Here is a 19,823-nt window from a genome sequence, read left to right as displayed (position 1 = left end):
ACCTCAGATTTATATTAGAAGCTGGACCCGCCGGGAAAATCAAAAATCAACCTTTTGAAATTCAATGCTACTGGAAGGCATCCAGGGCTTCGCTATGGCCCCTGGACTCCCCAATATCGACAACCACCCCCTAGACCCAGGGGGGCAGGCGCTAGGTCTGGTGAACCCCGTAGGGGCCTATATAGGCACCCCAGCGGGGACAGCACCACCAGCGCCCCCCGAGGCAAGTGCAACAGTCCCTCAGAGCGAGGGCTTCTTGCCTAGCCTGGAAATCAACCCTAGGGAGTTGTTTCCCCCCCTAAGCAGCGTGCCAGGCTCCCAGGAAGCACCTAAAACTCTAGGGAAGAGACTACAGGAACACAGCCCTGACGGGGCAGAAAGAGCCCCCATGAAGGCCCTAATCGGCCCAGCCTACAAGGACATGGAACAGGCCTTATTAGGCCACTTTGCAAGCAGCAATAGCGCGCTGCACGCGGAGATGGCCGCTATGAAGGCCTATATGACCTCTCTGGTAGAGGCTATGGAGCAGCGCCTCACAGGCCAATTGGGCGCTCTGGAGCGCCGTTTCTCAACCCTAGAAGCTCAACAGGCCTCCCCGAACGCCCCAAACCACCCCCTAAAGCCCCTATCGTCAGGGGGCGACCGCCAGGGCCCACGACAGCCTCTGCCATCCCAGGGGACGACGTTTGCAGAGGTCGCCCATGGCCCCCAAGCTAACCCGAATAGGGCCGCTAAGCCCATAGAGCCACGCAGAGCCTCACCCCCGATATCAAAACCACCCCCTGGGGTGAAGCCCGCAGCAGGCCCCCAGTGGGCCGATATAGCGGCCAGCAATGCCCAGGAGTGGCAAATCGTTACAAAAAAACGGGCTTACTCCCCGAACCAGCCCCCAAAAGTCCAAATGGACCCAGGGAGCCTGAAGCCTATTCGCGGAAGCAACAAGGGAGACCGCAGGCTTATATTTAGGCGTGAAAATGGCCGCACCGCCTCTAGAAAGTCTAAAGCTGATGTCATCTTGCAGCTTAACCGCTGCCTAGCCCAGGCAGGCTTCCCGAACTTCGCCAGGGTAATAGACGCCAATTACACCGAATCAGGGGCTATCTCAGCCCTATTGGACCAAGGAAGCACCGTAGGCTCGCTATTACCAGCCTATAAGGACCTATTAGTGGCTGCCTGCCACCGGGTCGACCCCGCAGTCATCTCAGTGGAAGCAGACCAACAGTGGCACAAGATTAAGGTGCATGCGGTGCCGGTAGCCCGCTATAGCGCCTCAGGGCTAGGCCTAGCCAGGGAAGAAATTGAATTAGGGGGCACATGCACCCTAATGAGAAACCCTACCTGGATCAAGCCGATAGCGGCTATCCAGACTAATAAGCAGCGTTTCTCTACTATCGTTATAACAGTAGGAGGCCTAGATGACGCCCGCAGGCTACTCGCCCGGGGCGTACGCTTCGGGGGCAACAGGCACCCTACCAGCCCCTATCACGAAGTGGGTAAAGACACCGTTTGCACCCGATGCTGCGGCATTGGCCACCGAACTTATAGAGGCTGCGGCACCCGACCACCACTCTGCACCGTGTGTGCTGGCGCCCATGAAGCCCAAGAGCACACCTGCAACGTGCTAGACTGCAGGGCCCAAACAGGCCACCCATGCCTGCATGCACCCACTAAATGCGGCAACTGTGGGGGGAAGCACCAGGCTGATTCCCCGGGGTGCCCCAAGCTTCGGGAGGCCCGCCGGCGACTCCATAAGCGCTTCCCTGGCGTAGAGGTCGTTATGCCCCCTCCCCCCCCTGAATGGACTGAATGGGAAGGCGTTGCTGAGGAGGCTTCTCCCCCAACCACTACCCAGGACGCCCCCCAAGCCCCAAAGCTTAGGGAGGTCGATGACGCTATGGAAGATGCCCCAGGGACATCACCCCTACCGTACTCATCCCCGTGTCCAACACCAACGCCTGGAGCTGCAGCCCCTATTAATGTTGATTATTCAACATAATTGCGGCCGTACCTACCCCGCAACCTTAGGGGCTCTAGAAGCGGGGATAGAGCGGCAAATAGGCATTATATGCCTGCAAGAGCCTTATATTGCTTATGACTTCTCCCACCCAGGCTATCTGCTGTACTGGCCAGGGGGGGAGAAGCGGGATCAACGGGTGCTTATGGCCATCCGTAAAGACCTTATAGGGGCGGTTAGGGTCGAGAACCGCACTGATTTAGTAGACCACCCCTATTTACAGGCCCTGGACATATGGGAAGCACCAATAATTAGCGGGCATGCCCCCCGACGCACTAGAATAGTCAACTGCTATGATGTGTGGATTGGGGCCAGTTACCGGTGGCAAGGGGCCTTCCCTAGACGACGCCGGGCCATCGAGGACGCAGACTGGGACCTGCTTATAGTGGGTAGGTGCCTATTAGTGGGTGATTTCAACGCCCATAGCCCTTCGTGGAACCCACTGGCCAAGGGCCGGGTTAACGCTGAGCCCTTGGAACAGCTTATAGAGCGGCACTCACTATATGTTAATAACCCACTGGGGGAGGCCACACGCTATAAGAAGACCGAGGGGGTGTCAATTATTGATTTAGCGTTATCCTCGCCAACCCTAGGGCCTCTGCAAGCCTGGGAGGTGGATAAGGATAAGCCTACAACATCTGACCATGAGCTTATCGTCCTAGCCTGGGAAGCCCTAGAACCCCCCCCAGGAGGAATCTCCGGGGAGATTACTGGGTGGCAGATAGAAGCTCTGCAGGTAAACGAGGAAGCCCTAAAGCTGGCCACAGCAGCTTGGGCCTCAGAGGCTGTAGGCCACCCCCCTCTTAGTGATCAATGCACCGAGGAAGACCTTGCTAGAGAGGCCAATTGGGTGCAGGACACCCTAACCAGCGTACTCGATAGGCATGCCAAAGCAGTACGGCTTTGTGCACGCTCTAAGCGGTGGTGGAAGCCAGAGCTGCGGCAAGCCCGGAGCTTATGGGCTGCAGCCCGCAAGCGGTGGCAGGCCCATGCCTGTACCGACACCGAATTCAAGGCTGCAAGAACCGCTTATTACCATGAAATAAAGGCGGCTAAAAGGACCTGCTGGGAGGCCTTCCTTGCTGAGGGAGGCCCTGGGGGGAAGGAAGAGTGGAAAAAGGGTTCTAACCCCACTGGGAACCCTTTTCCCAAAGGCCCTAGGGATGACCTGGAAAAGCCTTCTCCAGGAGATCCTAATAGGTGTTGGATAGCCCTACAGTACACTAAGCCACGGACTAATCCCACCACCCCAGCACTCCAAGGCCCGGATCTAGAGGCTCCCCCTGCCACTACCATGGCCGATAAAGAAGCTCTAATCAGGGAAACGGCATTTCCTAACGCCCCCCGTAGCTCCCCTCCTGGGGAGCTGCCAGGTGGACAGGCCCACATGCTTATAACGCCAGAGCGGGTGCATCAGGCCCTATTCAGCCAGAGCATCAAGAAAGCTCCGGGGGCCGACAGGCTCAATTTTAAAGCATGCCGGCTACTCTGGGCACTAGACTCGCCCCGAATCATAGGGATGGCTAGGCAGTGCTTTCGGCTTGGGGTGCACCCAGGGGCCTGGAAGACCGCTAAAGGCATCCTACTTCGGAAGCCAGGGAAGCCCGATTACACCCAGGTGAAGGCCTGGAGGGTGATAAGCTTGCTTAGCTGCCTGGGCAAGGTTGTTGAGAAGCTGGCTGCAGGCCTTATAGCGGACTGGTGTGAGGCCCAGGGGGCTTTACACCCTGGACAAATGGGGTGCAGGCGGGGCCGTGGGGCTATTGACGCGGTGGCCTGCCTCGTGCAAACAGTGCACGAGGGATGGACTCAAAAGCTTCTCACAGGCACTATCTTTATTGATGTTATGGGGGCCTTCGACCATGTTGACCCCTATAAGCTTAGTGAGGCTATGGAAGCTGCAGGCCTAGATAATGACCTTATAAGGTGGACCTTATCCTTCCTTACAAATAGAAGGGTCAGCCTCGTAATTGACGGTTATAAAGCCCCTGAACAGCCTATTGACTCAGGGCTGCCCCAGGGCTCACCGGTCTCCCCAATCCTCTTTCTTATCTATATCCGGGGTGTGTTTCAGGCTATGGAACAGCAGGTGCCAGGAATCAAGGCCCTGTCCTATGCCGATGACATAGGCCTGGTAGCCCAGGGAAGCTCGGTCTCTGAGATCTGCAGGCAGCTAGAAGCAGCGGCAAAAGCTGCTATTGAGTGGGGACTGGCAAATAGCGTCAAATTCGACCCTAAAAAGACAGAGGCCATCCTATTCTCTAGGGCCACCAGCAGGGAACATAAAAATCAGGTCCAGGAAGCTAGGGTGCAGGTAGAAGACGCTTTAGTGGCATTCTCCCCAACAGCCATCCGGTGGTTAGGGGTCTTACTAGATCCAAAGCTTACCCTCAAAGCCCACTATAAGTACCGCCTGCAAAAAGGTCAAAATACTGAAAGACGAGTGCGGGCACTGTGCAAGGCCCAGGGGCTCCCCCCAGGCCTGGCATGGCGAATCCAAAAGGCCACCGCGCAGTCAGTGGCGCTTTATGGGGCCGAGCTTTGGTGGCATGGGCAAAAGAACTGCCTAGAAGGACTGCAGGGCCTAATTAATAACCAGGCCCGGGCAGTCACAGGCATGCTGAAGTCCACCCCGTTAGGACCGCTTATAAGGGAGGCAGCTCTGGAACCAGCAGAGGCCCTATTAGATAGTAAACAGCGGCGGTATGCCCTGAGACTCCTAGGACTTCCCCAGGGGCATCCAGCAGCAGAAATACTCCCTATAACGCTTAGGGAGGGAGACGCCCATGCACAGCCTGGAGAGCAGCCACTAGAAGACCGAGCTTGGGCAACACCAACCCGCCGAGGCCCCTGGAAGCTGGGCATGGGCCTGGCCCGCAGGCTACGAGAGGCCTTGACCGCCGACCCCTCCCAGGGCTTTGAGCGTACAATAGAGCCTGGTAATAGGTCTATACCACTAGATTTCAGGATAGACTCCCCTGAAACCGCTATGCAATTAGCCTCAGACCCCCTAAGTGGGATAGGGAACACCGACCTTTACTCAGACGGTTCTAGGTTAGACGATCAGCGCGTAGGCGCTGCAGTAGCTTATAAGCCACTTATTGGCCCCTGGAGGTCGCGCCTAGCTCCCCTGGGCGCAGGCTTCGAAGTCTTTGATGCAGAACTAATAGGAGTAGTCGAAGCCCTAGAGTGGGCGCTGGCAGAGAATCTTATAGGGCCAATTAGGGTGTTTTTAGACGCCCAGGCCGCTATAAGCAGGCTCCAGCATACCCGGCCTGGCCCAGGGCAAGCCCTAGCGCTGCGGGCACACGACCTAGCCGGGGAACTACAGGCCACCGGCCGCAGGGTTACCATATGCTGGGTGCCAGGCCATAAAGGGGTCCCAGGCAACGAGGAGGCCGATAAGGCCGCTAAGAAAGCTGCAGGGAGGCCCTGTACAGGCAAGTACTCAGGCATCTCACTGGCCCATGCCCGGCGGGCATGCACCGAGACTTATAGCGCTATCAAGGCCAACTGGCTCACTGCAAAGCTTGCAAGACGCACCCAACAGGTAGGCCAGGCCTACCAACCCCCCCGGGGATGGAAGCTTGACCCAATAGTGGCAAGCACCCCCAAGCACCTGGCGCGGCGGTATTACCAATTCAAGACCGGCCACACCCCAATCGGGGCCTATCTGCACCGAATCAAGGCCCGAGACTCCCCTAATTGCTTGGGGTGCTCTAGGGGGACTGAGACGGTAAGACACCTTCTTACAAACTGTCGACAGTGGTGCCACCAGCGGGAAAAACTATATGCCGGCTTGGCCGAAGCGGGGGTAAAGGCCCCGCAGGATAGCGAGCAGTGCCCCGAAGCACGCCTATTCCAGGACCCAAAGGCCACTACAGCGCTGCTGGCGTTTATAGGGGCCATTAGGGAGCGAGAGGATAACCAACAGGCCTGGGAGCAGGCCTATAAGACTGATAATTGGGGCATTGAGGCCCTGGATGAGGGAGAGCGAGAGGGGGAAGGATAGCGGGCAGGGGCGGCCCGCTATTGTAGGCAACGCCCAAACGTTAGTGGCCATAAGGAGGGGGTAGTGGTTGCCACCCACTATAAGCCCCCGAATCGTCCTGCGCATATAAGCGGCATGGGGTGAGGAAAGTGCAAGATACCTTGAAAGCCTGGATCCAATGGGGGTAGAGGCACCGGCTTATGGGGGGCAACCCCTATAAGCAGGCCTAATCCACACGAATCGCTGTCTGTCATAGCCTAGGGCTCGGTATAGACGTTAAATTTGATTAAATAATAATAATAATAATATTAGAAGCTGGAAAAGGGATCCAAATAGACCCCATAAAAGTCTCTGCCATTTTAGAATAGAAAGCCCCAACATATGTGAAAAACATATAATCATTCCTAGGGTTTATAAATTTCTACCAACAGTTTATCTAAGGATATTCCAATATAATCTGTTTACTGACAGAACTAACTAAAAAGGGAATTATCTTTATTTAGACCAAGGCCGCTAATAAAGTTTTTAAACAACTAAAATAAATATTTATAAACGACCTAATACTAGTATAATTCGACCCCGAGCAGAATACAATTATAGAAGCTGACTCTTTGGGATATATCATAAGGAGGACATTATTACAATACAATAACAAAGGACTTCTATGAACCTGCGCCTACTTCTCCTGAAAATGCACACCCGCGGAGTACAATTACAAGATCCACGATAAGGAGCTATTGGCAATAATAGCATATCTAAAGTAATGAGAATCTGAACTAATTAGTACTAAGGAGTTTACTATTCTGACTGATTACTGGAATCTTAAATACTTTATGCAGTTCCGACGGTTGAATGAAAGGTAAATGAGATGGGCTGGTATATTTTTATATTTTAACTATAAGTTCTAATACTGGCTAGGGCGACTAGCTGCTAGATCTGATGCACTATTGTGATGCTCGCAAGATATGTTTGATGGGATTGATGATGAACGTCTAGCATACTGAAATAAGTGTCTTATCAATCCTAATAAGGTATAGAGAGACTATTTAGAACAACCTTCCTAGGGTCGCTTATTGAACACCACACCTGAACCCTATGTCCATGCTATCTACATAGAGTACTTAATGTCAATTGGAGAATAGTGGCGATTAGCTAAAGCTGAGGATAAGAATTATAAATGAATCAAAAAGGCTGTATGCTAGAAGTTTTCATGGTTCTCTTAAGATCTACAACTTCGCACTATGGTATCCGAATGCACGATTGATGCAGTGGACTGATTATTATTTTGAAACTAATAATGGGTACTAAATAGTGAACCACTCTGTATTTGTATTATATAAGATATATATGACTCTTATTTTATTGGACATCCAGGCCGAAACATGATCTATGCTATTGTGGCCTGATAACTATATTGGCTGAATCTATCTGAGGATGTCTGAAGGTTTGTGAATAACTGTGATAAATGTGGTGTGAACACTGTATGGAGACAATGCTGATAAGGGTTATTAAAACTGCTCTCTGTTCCCTTGCGAATGTGGTGAGATATTAGTATGGATTTTATAGAGAAACTCTTAATGTCTGATGGGAATATGAATCTTATGGTAATTGTTGACTGACTGGGAAAAGGGATTATATTGGTACTATGCAAACACATAGATACTGAGATAGTGATATTGAAGTTTGTTGACCGATTCATACGTGAATATGGGCTGCCTAGCAGTATTATATTGGATTGGGGCACGTAATTTGTTAATAATCTTTGGAAAGGTGTATGTGAATGTCTAAAGATTATAAGACGATTGTCAATTGCGCATTATTTTTAAACTGATGGACAGACGGAATGTGTTAACTCTATGGTGGAAAAATATTTGTGGAACTTCTATATCTATCTTTAAATTGACTAGAGCTTACTAATCGTAATTGTGTAATTTATAATAAATAGGCGCGATGTTATTGCAATTAGTATTAGTCTCTTCTTCCTGACCTATAGATACAACGTTGAATTACTCTAGTTAGATGAAGCTATCTCCACATCTGAGTAGTAAAGACCTGCCGCTGAATGTGTAAATGATATAGTTACTAAGCTATGGTAGGCCTTTGATATAGCGTAGACTGAGCTTGTCTCAGCACAGCAGCGAATAGAAGATAGTGCGAACTGTTGTTAAAAGACTCTTCTGGAGTATAAAGTAGGATAGAAGGTATAGTTAGACCTTTAGAATATTTGGACTAAATGATTTTTGAAGAAGCTGGACGCCTAATATGTGAAATATACTATATTAGAGAAAGTGGAATCCTATGTGTACTAACTTAATGTTTCTGGAACTATTCATGATATTTTTTATATAATGCTCCTCTGCCCTATGGGCATACGTCCGCTCTCTTCACAGATCTGATATAATTACCAGCTATTAGCGTATTTAGTAGAAGGTAATGAAGAGTATTTAGTTGATAGTATACTTGACGAACGGACTATACGTTGGGGCTATGGATATATGAAGTAATACTTTGTCTGTTGGATTAGATATGTGTGATCTATATGGGAATCTGCCTGGTCTATAGAAGATATTAAAGCACTTAACTACTGGCTTTAACACTATAATATTCTTGCTGAAGGGGGGGAGTAATGTTAAGGTCTTAGCCCCTGGGATACTTAGGCTTTGCTCTTGTAGAATAACCGTATTTGGTCTGTATCTGGTTCGCTATAGAAAAACCCTCTGACACTATACCAGATTCGCTAGGGCGCCCTCAGGACCTATACTCGCCTGTATTAATATTCGACAATGCGAACCTCTGTGAACCTTTTCCTTCTTTTTCTCATATTTGAATCTACTTAATTCCTGGACCTACATAAGGCCAGTAAGACGGGACCTAGCCCGTAACATCCATCAATATATTATACTTCTCCAGCCATATACAACCCAAAATAACATTATAATGGCCTAGTCGCATTAAGAGAAAAAATAGATACCACTGTATCTAGCTATCAACAACCAGTGTTAAGATTATGAGATGCATGACTAGTTCTACTATCTTTCCATCATACCCTCTCATCCCATAGGGTTCAGAAACGGGTACTATATATATCTAAAAGTGTTATACAAGCTTCTCCACTAAAAATACATCTAAAAAGGCAAATCTATTAGCTTCAGTATTAGCCAAAGCTTTGGTACAAATTGAATATCTATTCTTAGCTAGCTGAATAGATATAGTTATACTATCTTTCTCTCTCCCTATCAGCTATAAGAGATCTAAAGCTTTATTATCTGTACTTGATGCGCCTAAGAAAGAGACTTCTTCTAGGTATGGGTGTTTTCCGACTCCTTGCCTACATCATCCTCCAAAGCCTTCAGATCCGGAGCCTTCTTCTTGAGGGGGCACTTATTAGCATAGTGACCGCTCAGTTTACAATTAAAACACTTGTCCTTGTTTATTAGCTTCTTCTTTTCTTCCTAGAAGAGCTGCAATTAAAGAACTTCATTCTTTAGCTTCAATCTTTCAGAAGTATTCAACTAGTGGTCTTTCTAGCTATAGCCTTTACTACTCCCAATCCTATAGCTACAGACGTGTTGTTTCTTTTCAGCAATCTACTTGAGGCGGTTAACAGTAATATAGCATCTTTATATAAAGGTCTGGTACAACACTATTAGATCAATACTTTCCTTAATCATGGCGCGCTACATATTGAATAAAAGTTTATAATAGAGTTCCTTCTTCCATTCTAATAGAGCAAGGCCAGCTTCTTAAGCAAGAAATATAAATTTCAATAAAAAGATCTAAAACTTCAAATCTTTTATTACTAAGTAATAGAGTTCTATCTTTATATTAATCACACAGTTCTTATCTATATAGATTATTTTTAGATGCTTAAAAATATCACCAACATCCTAGTAATATTATGCTGAGTCCTTCTAGAATCATAGAAATAAATAGTTAGCTACTTCTCCCTTATATATCCCCTTCACGTACGCCATATAGGCCAGGGCTATTAGATAATAGTCAGCATTGGCTTCCAACTTATTCTTAACATCAATCTCCCATAATTTGTACTTAAAATCAATTCTATCTAATAATAGCTAGCTATCTAGTAGCTTGGTAGTCTTCTTCTTATAGTCTTCTCCAGCTAGAGAAATATTGACAATTATAGTATTATACTCTGTGATCAGTTTAAACATAGCCTAGCAATAGTCGGCCAGATTACTTTTAAGATTCTAAATCTCTTTTTTTATAAAGTTAATTTCTTTTATATTATTATTACTAGACTTAATAAAAGCTTCTTCTAGTTATTTCTTCTATATAAAGAGATATTAAAATAAATCTTTAAACAGATCTCTAAAGTTGCTTTTACAAAGCTTAAGAAATTTATTCTTATTAAATAATCCTTTAGAAACATCTTTAAGCTTTAGTTTTTTAAGATTAATAGTTAAGTGGCGATTAGGCTTTCCTATATTATTATTGCTAATATTCTTATTATATTAATATCTGTTAGCGGTATTTAGTCTTACTATTATACTAACTTACAAGATTTCTAGATTTTAAATAAAAGTAAATAAAGGTTTAAGGTTAGAATACTGACAAGATATTTATTATAGCTATATAGACTATATTGAATATAAAGAGGTTAAGATAAAGAAAAGTCTATCTCTAATTAAAATACTGACTGTAGCTAAGTACTGGCTGTGCTAGTTATAAGAAAAATAAAAATAAAATATAATAATGTTTATTGTAATATAACATGCCTTTTCTAAAGATATTCAATTCTTATCTAGAGGTGCGATTCTCTAAAATAATAAGCATAGGAAAGGAATCTAACTACCAGGACCTGCGGAAAGGTTTTATCTTGTGTGCTTAAGTAACCAGCTTGACCCCTTATAGCCTCAGGGTGAGGCTATCCCTAGATCTGGCACCACGGGTTAGGGTTGATGCCCTTCCTGCCTGAGGCCTCCCATCCGGCCACGAGGCCGCTCCTACCCTTGGGGATAGCCTCAGGCTCAGCCGTCACATCTATAGTCTTGCTTTTCATATAATAATAGAATCTAGCAGCTTTAATAATTGCTATATCCATTCCATACGTTCTTCTTTCTAAGTATTAGTGATATAGATTTCTCATTGAACTGACAACTGGTAATACTTTTTTAGTACTACCAAAAGGTCCTGTGGCGTTCTCTGATTGTAAGGCTTTCTCTATTTTCTGTAATTCTATTCTTAATTGCGTTCTTTACGTTCTTTCTATAACTATAGGCGCTTTTCTTTGGGGTTCTAATTATAGAAATAGGATAGATTCTTTTATCAACTGATCTCAGCACTCCATATTAGCTTGATGCTCAAGATTAACTAGTCTATTTCTCTTTAGTATTATCTTTAACATATAAATAAACTGCTCTCTCTCTATTTAATCTTTAAAAAACACATCCTCTAGCCATAAAAGACAACAATTTCTATAATCTACTAATATATTATATTTCTCCAGCTATATATGATCTAAAATAACATTGTGACGGCCTAGTCATATTAAGAAAAAGGGTAGATGCTGCTATATCCAGCTATCAACAATCAGTGTTAAGATCATAAGGTGCATGGCCAGTTCTACTGTCTTCCTATTATACCTTCTCACCCTATAGGGTTCAGAAACGGGTACTATATATGTCTAAAAGTGTTATATAAGCTTCTCTACTAAAAATACATTTAAAAAGGCAAATCTATTGACTCTAGTATTAGCTAAAGCTTTAGTATAAATTGAATATCTATTCTTAGCTAGCTGAATAGATATAGTTATACTATCCTTCTCTTTCTCTATCAGCTGTGAGAAATCTAAAGCTTTGTTGTCTATACTTGATATATCTAAGAAAGAGACTTCTTCTAGACATAGATGTTTTCTAACTCTTTGCCTGCATCATCCTTATTCTATTTCTCTAAGGCCTTTAGATCCGGAGTCTTCTTCTTAAGGGGGCACTTATCAGTATAGTGACTACTCAGTTTATAATTAAAATACTTATTTTTACTTATTAGCTTCTTCTTTTCTTCCTAGAAAAGCTATGGTTAAAAGGCTTTATTCTTCAGCTTTAATCTTCTGGAGGTATTTAACTAATAGCCTCCCTAACTATAGCCTTTATTACTCCTAATTCTATAGCTATAGACGCGTCATTCCTTTTCAACAATCTGCTCAAAGCAGTTGACAGTAATGTAATATCTTTATACAAAGATCTAGTATAACATTATTAAGTTAGTGCTTTTCTTAATCATGGCATACTATATATCAAATAAGAGTTTATAATAGAGTTTTTTCTTCTATTCTAATAGAGTAAGGCCAGCTTCCTAGATAAGAAATATAAATTTTAATAAAAAGATCTGAAACTTTAAATCTCTTATTACTAGATAATAAAGTTCTATCTTCATATTGATCATATAGTTCTTATCTATATAGATTATTCTTAGATACTTAAAGATGTTATTAATATCCTAATAATATTATACTAAGTCCTTCTAGAATTGTGGAAATAAATAGTTAGCTATTTCTCCTTTATATATTCCCTTCACATATGCCATACAGGCTAGGGCTATTAGATAATGATCAGTATTAGTTTCTAACTTATTCTTAACATTAATCTTCTATAATTTATACTTAGAATTAATTCTATCTAATAGTAGCTAGCTATTTAGCAGCTTAATAGTCTTCTTTTTATAATCTTTCCTAGCTAGAGAAATATTAATAATTATAATATTACGCTCCATAATCAGTTCAGATATAGCCTAGCAATGATTAGTTAGATTATTCTTGAGATTCTGAATCTCCTCTTTTATAAAGTCAATTTCTTCTATATTATTATTACTAGACTTAGTAAAAGCCTCTTTTAGTTATTTCTTCTATATAGAAAGATATTAAAATAAATCTTTAAATAAGCCTTTAAGATCGCTTCTATAAAGCTTAAAAAATTCATCTTTATTAAGTAGTCCCTTAAGAATATCTCCAAGCTTCAGTTCTTTAAAGTTAATAATTAAGCAGCGACTAGGCTCTTCTATATCATTATTACTAGCGCTCTCACCATACTAATATCTGTTAGTAATATTTAGTCTTACTATTATACTAGCTCACAAGATTTCTAGATTTTAAATAAAGATAAATAAAAATTCAGAATCAGAGCATTAATAAAATATTTATTATAGCTATACAGACTATACTAAATATAAAAAGATTAAAATAAAGAAAAGTCTATTCCTAACCAGAACACTAACTATAGCTAAGTACTAGCTATACTAGTTATAAAAAAAATAAAGATAAAGTATAATAATACTTATTATAATATAATATGCCTTTTCTAAAGATATTTAATTTCTATCTAGAGATACAATTCTCTAAAATAATAAGTATAGGAAAAGAATCTAACTACCAGGACCTACAGAAAGGTTTTATCTTGTGTGTTTAGATAACCAGCTTGACCCCTTATAGCCCCAGGGTGAGGCTATCCCCAGATCTGGCACCGCGGGTTAGGGTTGATGCCCTTCCTGCCTGAGGCCTCCCATCCGGCCACGAGGCCGCTCCTACCCTTGGGGATAGCCTCAGGCTCAGCCGTCACAGCAGAATTTATCACTAAAGAGCATCCTTTTATTAATTAGTCTAATGCGTACTTAGTAAATGAATTTGAATTAGTAAGATATTGTTTTATAAATTAATCTATTGTCTTTGCCTGGCAGATTAAATTTTTGATATTTTTTGATATTTTTAGGGACCAATTTGCACTAGAATAAGCTATATTAAAGAAGATAGATGTTTGTAATTGAATGTTAAGCTTTAATAGTACATATTTTAGATTAAATAGAGAAATACCAGTTACTACAAAGCTACTTTTAATATTTTATATAGAATAGGCTTTATCTTGAATTTCCGAATATATCATCAAAAAATTATTTTTATTGATATGGTTAACACTGTAGCGCATCCGGTTTTTAACCGCACGTCTATATAATTGCTTGAGAACTGCAAAAATATCTATATTAAGCAGCTGAAGCAGATAAGACGAATATAGTGGTATATATATAGGAATAATATTAATCTAGATATATTACTGGTCAAATAAAGATATAAGATGACTGTTATGATTATTAAGAACCAGTATGTGGTATCTTTTAGTTATAATTAGTTTTGTATAAAGGTTAAAAATCTTTTAAAGCCATTCAATCCTAAGTTCATCAGACGTCTAACTGTTTAGCAACTTAATAATTAATTAATTAGAAGATAAGCAGGGTAAATTATACCAATTAAACAGCTTATTAACTAACTTTAATATAATAAATAAGAGTAACACGATTCCATACATACTTATATATTCTATAGCTATAACCTATTCCTGATTCCTAGACTGTACTAGATGAGGTTTTTCTTTATAATCAGAGCTACATATAATTTTTGTAGTAGAAATAATCTTTATAGTGAACCCAGTCTTATTAAAATTCTAAATGTTATCTTTAATAATCCTGTATTTGGTAAAAGCGCGTGTAAGATTATTGAAAAAGCTATTTATAATTATTAGATTTTTATATAAAATATGTTTATAGTTATATTTGTGAATATAATAAATTTTAAGGTCTTGCTGATATTTTAAATAATTGTTTACCTAGCATTTACTAATGGTAGGTGATAAGTTAATGGAATCATGTTTAGCAAGCAAGTAATTGGCTATAAGCTCTATCATTGAGGGCCTGATGGGGTAGCTATGCTTATCTATAGAAATAATCCATTTATGAAGTGATATTTCCTTAGTTTCTGATAATTTGGTGTTGTGGGCGCGTTTATATGAGTGTTGAAAGCAACTGCTATATCTATCTTGAAGTGTTAATCTTGGAATGTTGAAAAGGCGCGCCGCTTCGCGCATACTGGTGATTTAGCCTTTTTTTAACGCGTTTACAGCAAGCTGAAGTCTACTTTTATCGTTTGAGGGATTTTTTGTAGCGTTCCGAGGCATATTGCTGTGTTGGTGCGATTTTCAAATATGTGTAGGGTGGAAAGTGGGAGAAAATTGAGGGGGTGGCCGAGATGGCTTATGTGGCCGACGGGGGTTATAAAATACGTTAGTAAGTTAATACTAATAATAATCTGCGGGCGAATGACAAGTAGAATAATCAGAACAAAAGCGTCGAATTTATTCTTAGTTGCTTTCGTCAAGCCCCGCTGCCCCACCCTATCTGTCCAATAGTGTGCATTAGCTTACCCCTGGACGGAAAAGGCTTGGCGCGACAGTCTCTGTATACTAATACTATGTACATATATGACAAATATGTGCTAGATTTCAATGTGTTGTCTGCATGAAAAGAAAGTGAATATTATTATTGCAAATCAAAAGGAATGGACTAAAACTAGTTTGCTTAGCCACTATATCCGCAACTCATATTGATCTTGTAGATCACCACCACTTGCTGTTGCTTATTAAAAACGGAACGTGCAATAATAATAATAAATAAAATAATACTTTCAATTTGGGTATAAGCAATTATGGACGTCCTCTAAAAATACTAATCGCCCGAGGAGACAGGTCTAAAGAAAAGAAAAGAAAAGAAAAGCCTGATGCCCGCCAAAACCACATGTCAGGCTAGTCCGAACACCCTAGACAACAATCGGCCCTTTTGGCGGCCAACCTCTTGGTTATCAAGAGACTTGTTCACTGCGCCCAGCACGATTTTCAGCAGGTAATCCCCGTTAAAATGCTCTTTCGAAGATTGCTTCCACGGCACCGTGTCGACAATATCTCGGATCTTCTTCTCACCCTTCGGCGTCTTGGCTAGTTCATCGTCGAGTGCCTTAAGAGCGCGCCGAGCACTAGAGTCGTTGCCAACCTGGACGAATTGGATTCCCACCTGATTTCCTTTCGCCTTGTACTCGCCTAAATCCATAGCCGCATTTTTAACGACGGTCGTTACGTCATCCTTAAAATCCCCATCTGTGATGGAGATGATTACGATCGGACGGACGTCCAGGCTGGGATCTTTCAGGTTTCCAAAACTATCCTTCTCTGCTTGTGTCATCGTCTTGACACGTTCCAGGTACGGAAACAAAATATTTCGAAGCCGCTCACCAACAAACGTGCCTCCCCCTGGTTGCACTGAGCTAAAGATCTTTTCCACGTCGCTGGCGGATTTGACATTGAGATAGCCACTAGATGGATGGCTCCAGTTGCGATGGTTCAGAAAGTAAATGTCGATTCCATCCGGGTCGTATTTCGTGCAAATCGGAGCGATGGCAGAAATCGCCGCTCCTGTCTGTCTCCAGCGTTCCCCTATCATGCTCCCGCTGTCATCCACGAGGAAGATGGTGTCGAATTTCCCTAGCCAGGAAAATTTGGAGTCGTCAGAATCAATATTCTGTGTCGAGGGCGTCGGCGTAACCTTGGTCGCGGGTGTCATTGGAGCGTCCCTTGAGATTTCCGAGTAAGGGGGCGGAGCACTAGGAACCTGTTCCTGGCCCCTGCTGGTGTATTCAGACGAGTTGGATGGGAAAATATTGGCCGACGAGAAGCCATGGCTTGACGGTGAAGCAAAGTACGACGCGCCGCTAGGACTGAGCATGTCGTTGTCTTTCCGGGGTGACTTGTTTCTGCCGGAGGAGCCGAATTGACGATGCATCGTGTCAGCTTCTTTATAGAGATGAAAACTGTTGATCTAGTGAAGAATAGAGGAGAGTCGATGGGAGTGTGTGAAGTCAAGATGGTCGTTTGTCGGGCGGGAAAGTGAGCAAACGGGGAAGGAAATGACCGCGGTCGAGAATGAGTCAGGTGCACAAACAAGAATGACTCGATTATGACAACGATTGATATTAGTCACTGGTTTTGTTTGAAAGGGCTCTTGATATAAAACCAGTCACTGTTGAGAGCAGCTATGCCGGTTTTTGTGGTTGACGGCAACAACATTGAACCGATCCATTCTTTTATACTTCTTCCATGCCGCCTTTGGCAGGAGATTTCCATCGAAATAAAGAAAAAACGCCTTGAGGAAGAAAGGAATATGAGGCCGATTGTGTAAACAAAAAAAAAAGGCATCGATTGTTACAAGCCCTTTGACTGCTAATTGGCTCAGCGTGTTCTGCAAGGCTGTGACGACCCAAAGTCAGCCTTGCAGGGGCTATGTTAGTGTGGGGTTGTTAGCCTGAGGCACCCGCCGCTTCGCCCAGCAAGTCGGCCTTGTCTGCGTTAATGTGATATTTTTCGGTCATCATTCATAATAAAGGGTGTCGAATGAATTTTTTAAGGTTGCACATTTCTTGGTTTTTGAGGCTATGTGCGCCTGGTTTAGTCCGGGTGTGGGTGAAGTGAGCATCGGATGCGACATGATCAAAACAGGAAAATCTATAAGCATTCCAAAATCGGCCTTGACTCCGAAATCGGTCAAGAGGAGGCTAATGAGGCTATAGCGAGGGTCAAGCCCCGTACAAAAATGCCTCGGAACGCTACCAACCCTCCTTGCTAAATCTGACCTCTCAAAACAAAATACAACAGTTGGTCATGAATATTGGGTATTATATGTACTGAAATCATTAGGCATTTCGGCATCAATAGGGACTTGGACGGGGCTATCATCGTGCTCTTGCAAATATTCCAGAACACGTGTCAATACAGGCTCTCTCTCCAGCATCTGCACCAGAGTCAGAGCCTGATCGATGCCCATCGACACGCCAATGGTCGTTAAGCAGTCCCGGATCCAGTCGCATACCGGCGTTCCAGGACCATCCACCGTCGCGGCCACGTATAGAGGGAACAAGAGTGCTAATCCGTCCATTAGAGACCTATTGCGTCCATTGCGAATCTGGCCGAGCTCCAACACAGACGGAACTCCCTCGCAAATATCGAGAGCTAGCTGCCGGACCACACCACAGACGCGGTGGCACAGATCTTTGAAATCCGGAGAGGGTGGTACTGTCCCAGGGTGGATAATCATCTGCATGAGCTGGTCGAGAATCAGCTCGTTGAGCAGTATCCGACAATACCGATAGTTATTCCACTGATTAGCAACTGCCCACGCTGTATAGCTATGGCGGTAATTTCCGATACAGGGTAGTTGACGTGAATCGGATACTTTGAACGTTTGTCCGGGTCGAATGTTAACTCTGTCATATGTGAAATACATCGGGAACTCATTCGTAAATGCCTCGAGTTCTGCATCGAGCGCAAAGGCATTTGACAAAAGGTCGGCGTCAACACTCGGTCTGATTTCCTCAAATATTACACGGATATCACATAACTTGGCCATTAAAACCGTAAGCCGGTGCGACACAATAGATGTGATTGAGGCATTCGGAAGCGTGGTGGCCTTTTCGGATAACGCAATCAGTCCAGCAGGGACAGGAGCATTCCTCATTATACACGCGGCGATCTACCTTGGTGGTTAGAATATTAATACATGATAAGGGCCTAGCAGCATACAATTTGGTTCCGAAGCGAGTAGAACAGCATGACCGCATTTTCCTGCTTGAGTTGTGTTTCTCCGCGAAGCTCGAGGAGAGCAATGGCACCTTTGGTGTGCTCAACAAAATCGCCGATGGTCTGTGGGGTTTGACACGTCAAGATCTAGAAGTTGGGTGTCAGCTCCTATTCGTACGGAAGGAAAGCGAAGGTACAGACCTCGAATAAAGATAGACAAAGAATGGCGGCGAGGGTGGTGTCTTCAGTTGCTTGCTTGTGATCCGAAATAGCCGCGTTCGTCCACTTCAATGCCTTGGAGTATTCACGGCACGCAGTTAACCGCATGGATTGCGAACCCCGGAGGTTCGACAAACTGGCCATGCCAGCCGAAACCATGGCATTCATCATGGCTTTCTCACCCATGGGGGCGGATGGTGAGAGTTCCCCGTAGGGATCCCGTCCCTGCATGAGGCCGGAATAGAGCCATGAATACGAGCTAAAAAAGAAACACGTGGCTTGAAACCTCTCGGATTCTTTGAGAGGGTATAAAGGTAGCTGCAGTCCTACTTCATCCTGGCAAGAAGCTATCTCCCAGCATGTGCTCGGGGTCTTGGACCCAACATCCTGTAAGGTGGCGGCAAATTGAAATGAGTCGCTAGCCGTTGTTTGTGAGGGGGAATTCGAAGAAGAGGAGTTGGAAGAATTCGACTTCGCCTTTTGGGCGACAGCCCGGCTCTCGTCGCGGAACAAGAGCGACAGTTGATCCCGGTAGCCAGGACAGGCCCGTTTAGCTTTAATGCAGCGGTTGCATGCAGGTCGTGTTTGATCGCACTGGTTACCTAAATGAGCAAGAGCCAAGCCTTTTGGGACTGCGAAGACTGACCTTGACTTTGCGCGTGCGACACTCGCCACAGCCAGCACTGGGCTTTCCGCGATAAACCATACTGTGGGGAAGCAGAATTCTTGACCAAGCCTGGTACTCTGACAGCCCTATATGTTCATTATCCTTTTAGGAGTTGCCTGGAGTTATCTGGAGATGCAAAGAGCTACAGTGGCATGATGCAACACGCCCGCAGAGCCACAGGCTAACGTTGTGGCTGGGTTGCTCGAAATCGTAACGAGGACTGTTCCAGATCAAATTCCGCTTCTAGAATATGCGCCAGCTCGTCTGTAGTTGAAGCGGCGAGGCCAAGAAATGGCCATCTTGTCGGGGAGTTTGAGGCTGAGGGTTGATGGACGACGAGCCACGCGCCTCGATCCTTTCCCGATCCGGAATACAGTGCGAGGTAAAGTGGGGTGCGGCTCTTCTTATTGGCCCACTTCTTCTAGCGTGGCTGCCTACTTGCGCTAGCCCTAACCAGTTAGTGCTCTTGAATCGGACTGGCATGATTGGCATCGCAACCTTTACCCTTTACTCTTGACAGAAGTTGCA

The 19,823-nt window shown here is 44.2% G+C and overlaps 4 protein-coding genes across 4 annotated transcripts; 2 read left to right on the top strand and 2 right to left on the bottom strand.

Annotated features, from left to right (window-relative positions):
* Window positions 1–388: 388 nt before the first annotated feature.
* Window positions 389–1,996, top strand: TRUGW13939_09204 (uncharacterized protein; the record flags this gene model as incomplete). Its single annotated transcript, XM_035492329.1, has 1 exon — window positions 389–1,996. One exon carries the CDS (start codon window positions 389–391, stop codon window positions 1,994–1,996), a length of 1,608 nt encoding a protein of 535 aa, XP_035348222.1.
* A 2,635-nt stretch (window positions 1,997–4,631) lies between these two features.
* Window positions 4,632–6,026, top strand: TRUGW13939_09203 (uncharacterized protein; the record flags this gene model as incomplete). Its single annotated transcript, XM_035492328.1, has 1 exon — window positions 4,632–6,026. One exon carries the CDS (start codon window positions 4,632–4,634, stop codon window positions 6,024–6,026), a length of 1,395 nt encoding a protein of 464 aa, XP_035348221.1.
* Window positions 6,027–15,584: 9,558 nt separating this feature from the next.
* TRUGW13939_09202 (uncharacterized protein) lies at window positions 15,585–16,619 on the bottom strand (the record flags this gene model as incomplete). Its single annotated transcript, XM_035492327.1, has 1 exon — window positions 15,585–16,619. The coding sequence occupies one exon, from the start codon at window positions 16,617–16,619 to the stop codon at window positions 15,585–15,587; it is 1,035 nt and encodes a 344-aa protein (XP_035348220.1).
* An 873-nt stretch (window positions 16,620–17,492) lies between these two features.
* On the bottom strand, window positions 17,493–19,334 carry TRUGW13939_09201 (uncharacterized protein; the record flags this gene model as incomplete). The annotated part of the gene is made up of 4 exons (XM_035492326.1): window positions 17,493–18,362; window positions 18,413–18,556; window positions 18,611–19,222; window positions 19,275–19,334. 4 exons carry the CDS (start codon window positions 19,332–19,334, stop codon window positions 17,493–17,495), a joined length of 1,686 nt encoding a protein of 561 aa, XP_035348219.1.
* Between the last annotated feature and the right edge of the window lie 489 nt (window positions 19,335–19,823).

Source organism: Talaromyces rugulosus, chromosome V, assembly GCF_013368755.1.
Source record: "Talaromyces rugulosus chromosome V, complete sequence".
Taxonomy (NCBI): Eukaryota; Fungi; Ascomycota; class Eurotiomycetes; order Eurotiales; family Trichocomaceae; genus Talaromyces; species Talaromyces rugulosus.
The sequence above is the reverse complement of the archived record's forward strand: the minus strand, read 5'-3'. Positions and strand labels throughout refer to the sequence as shown.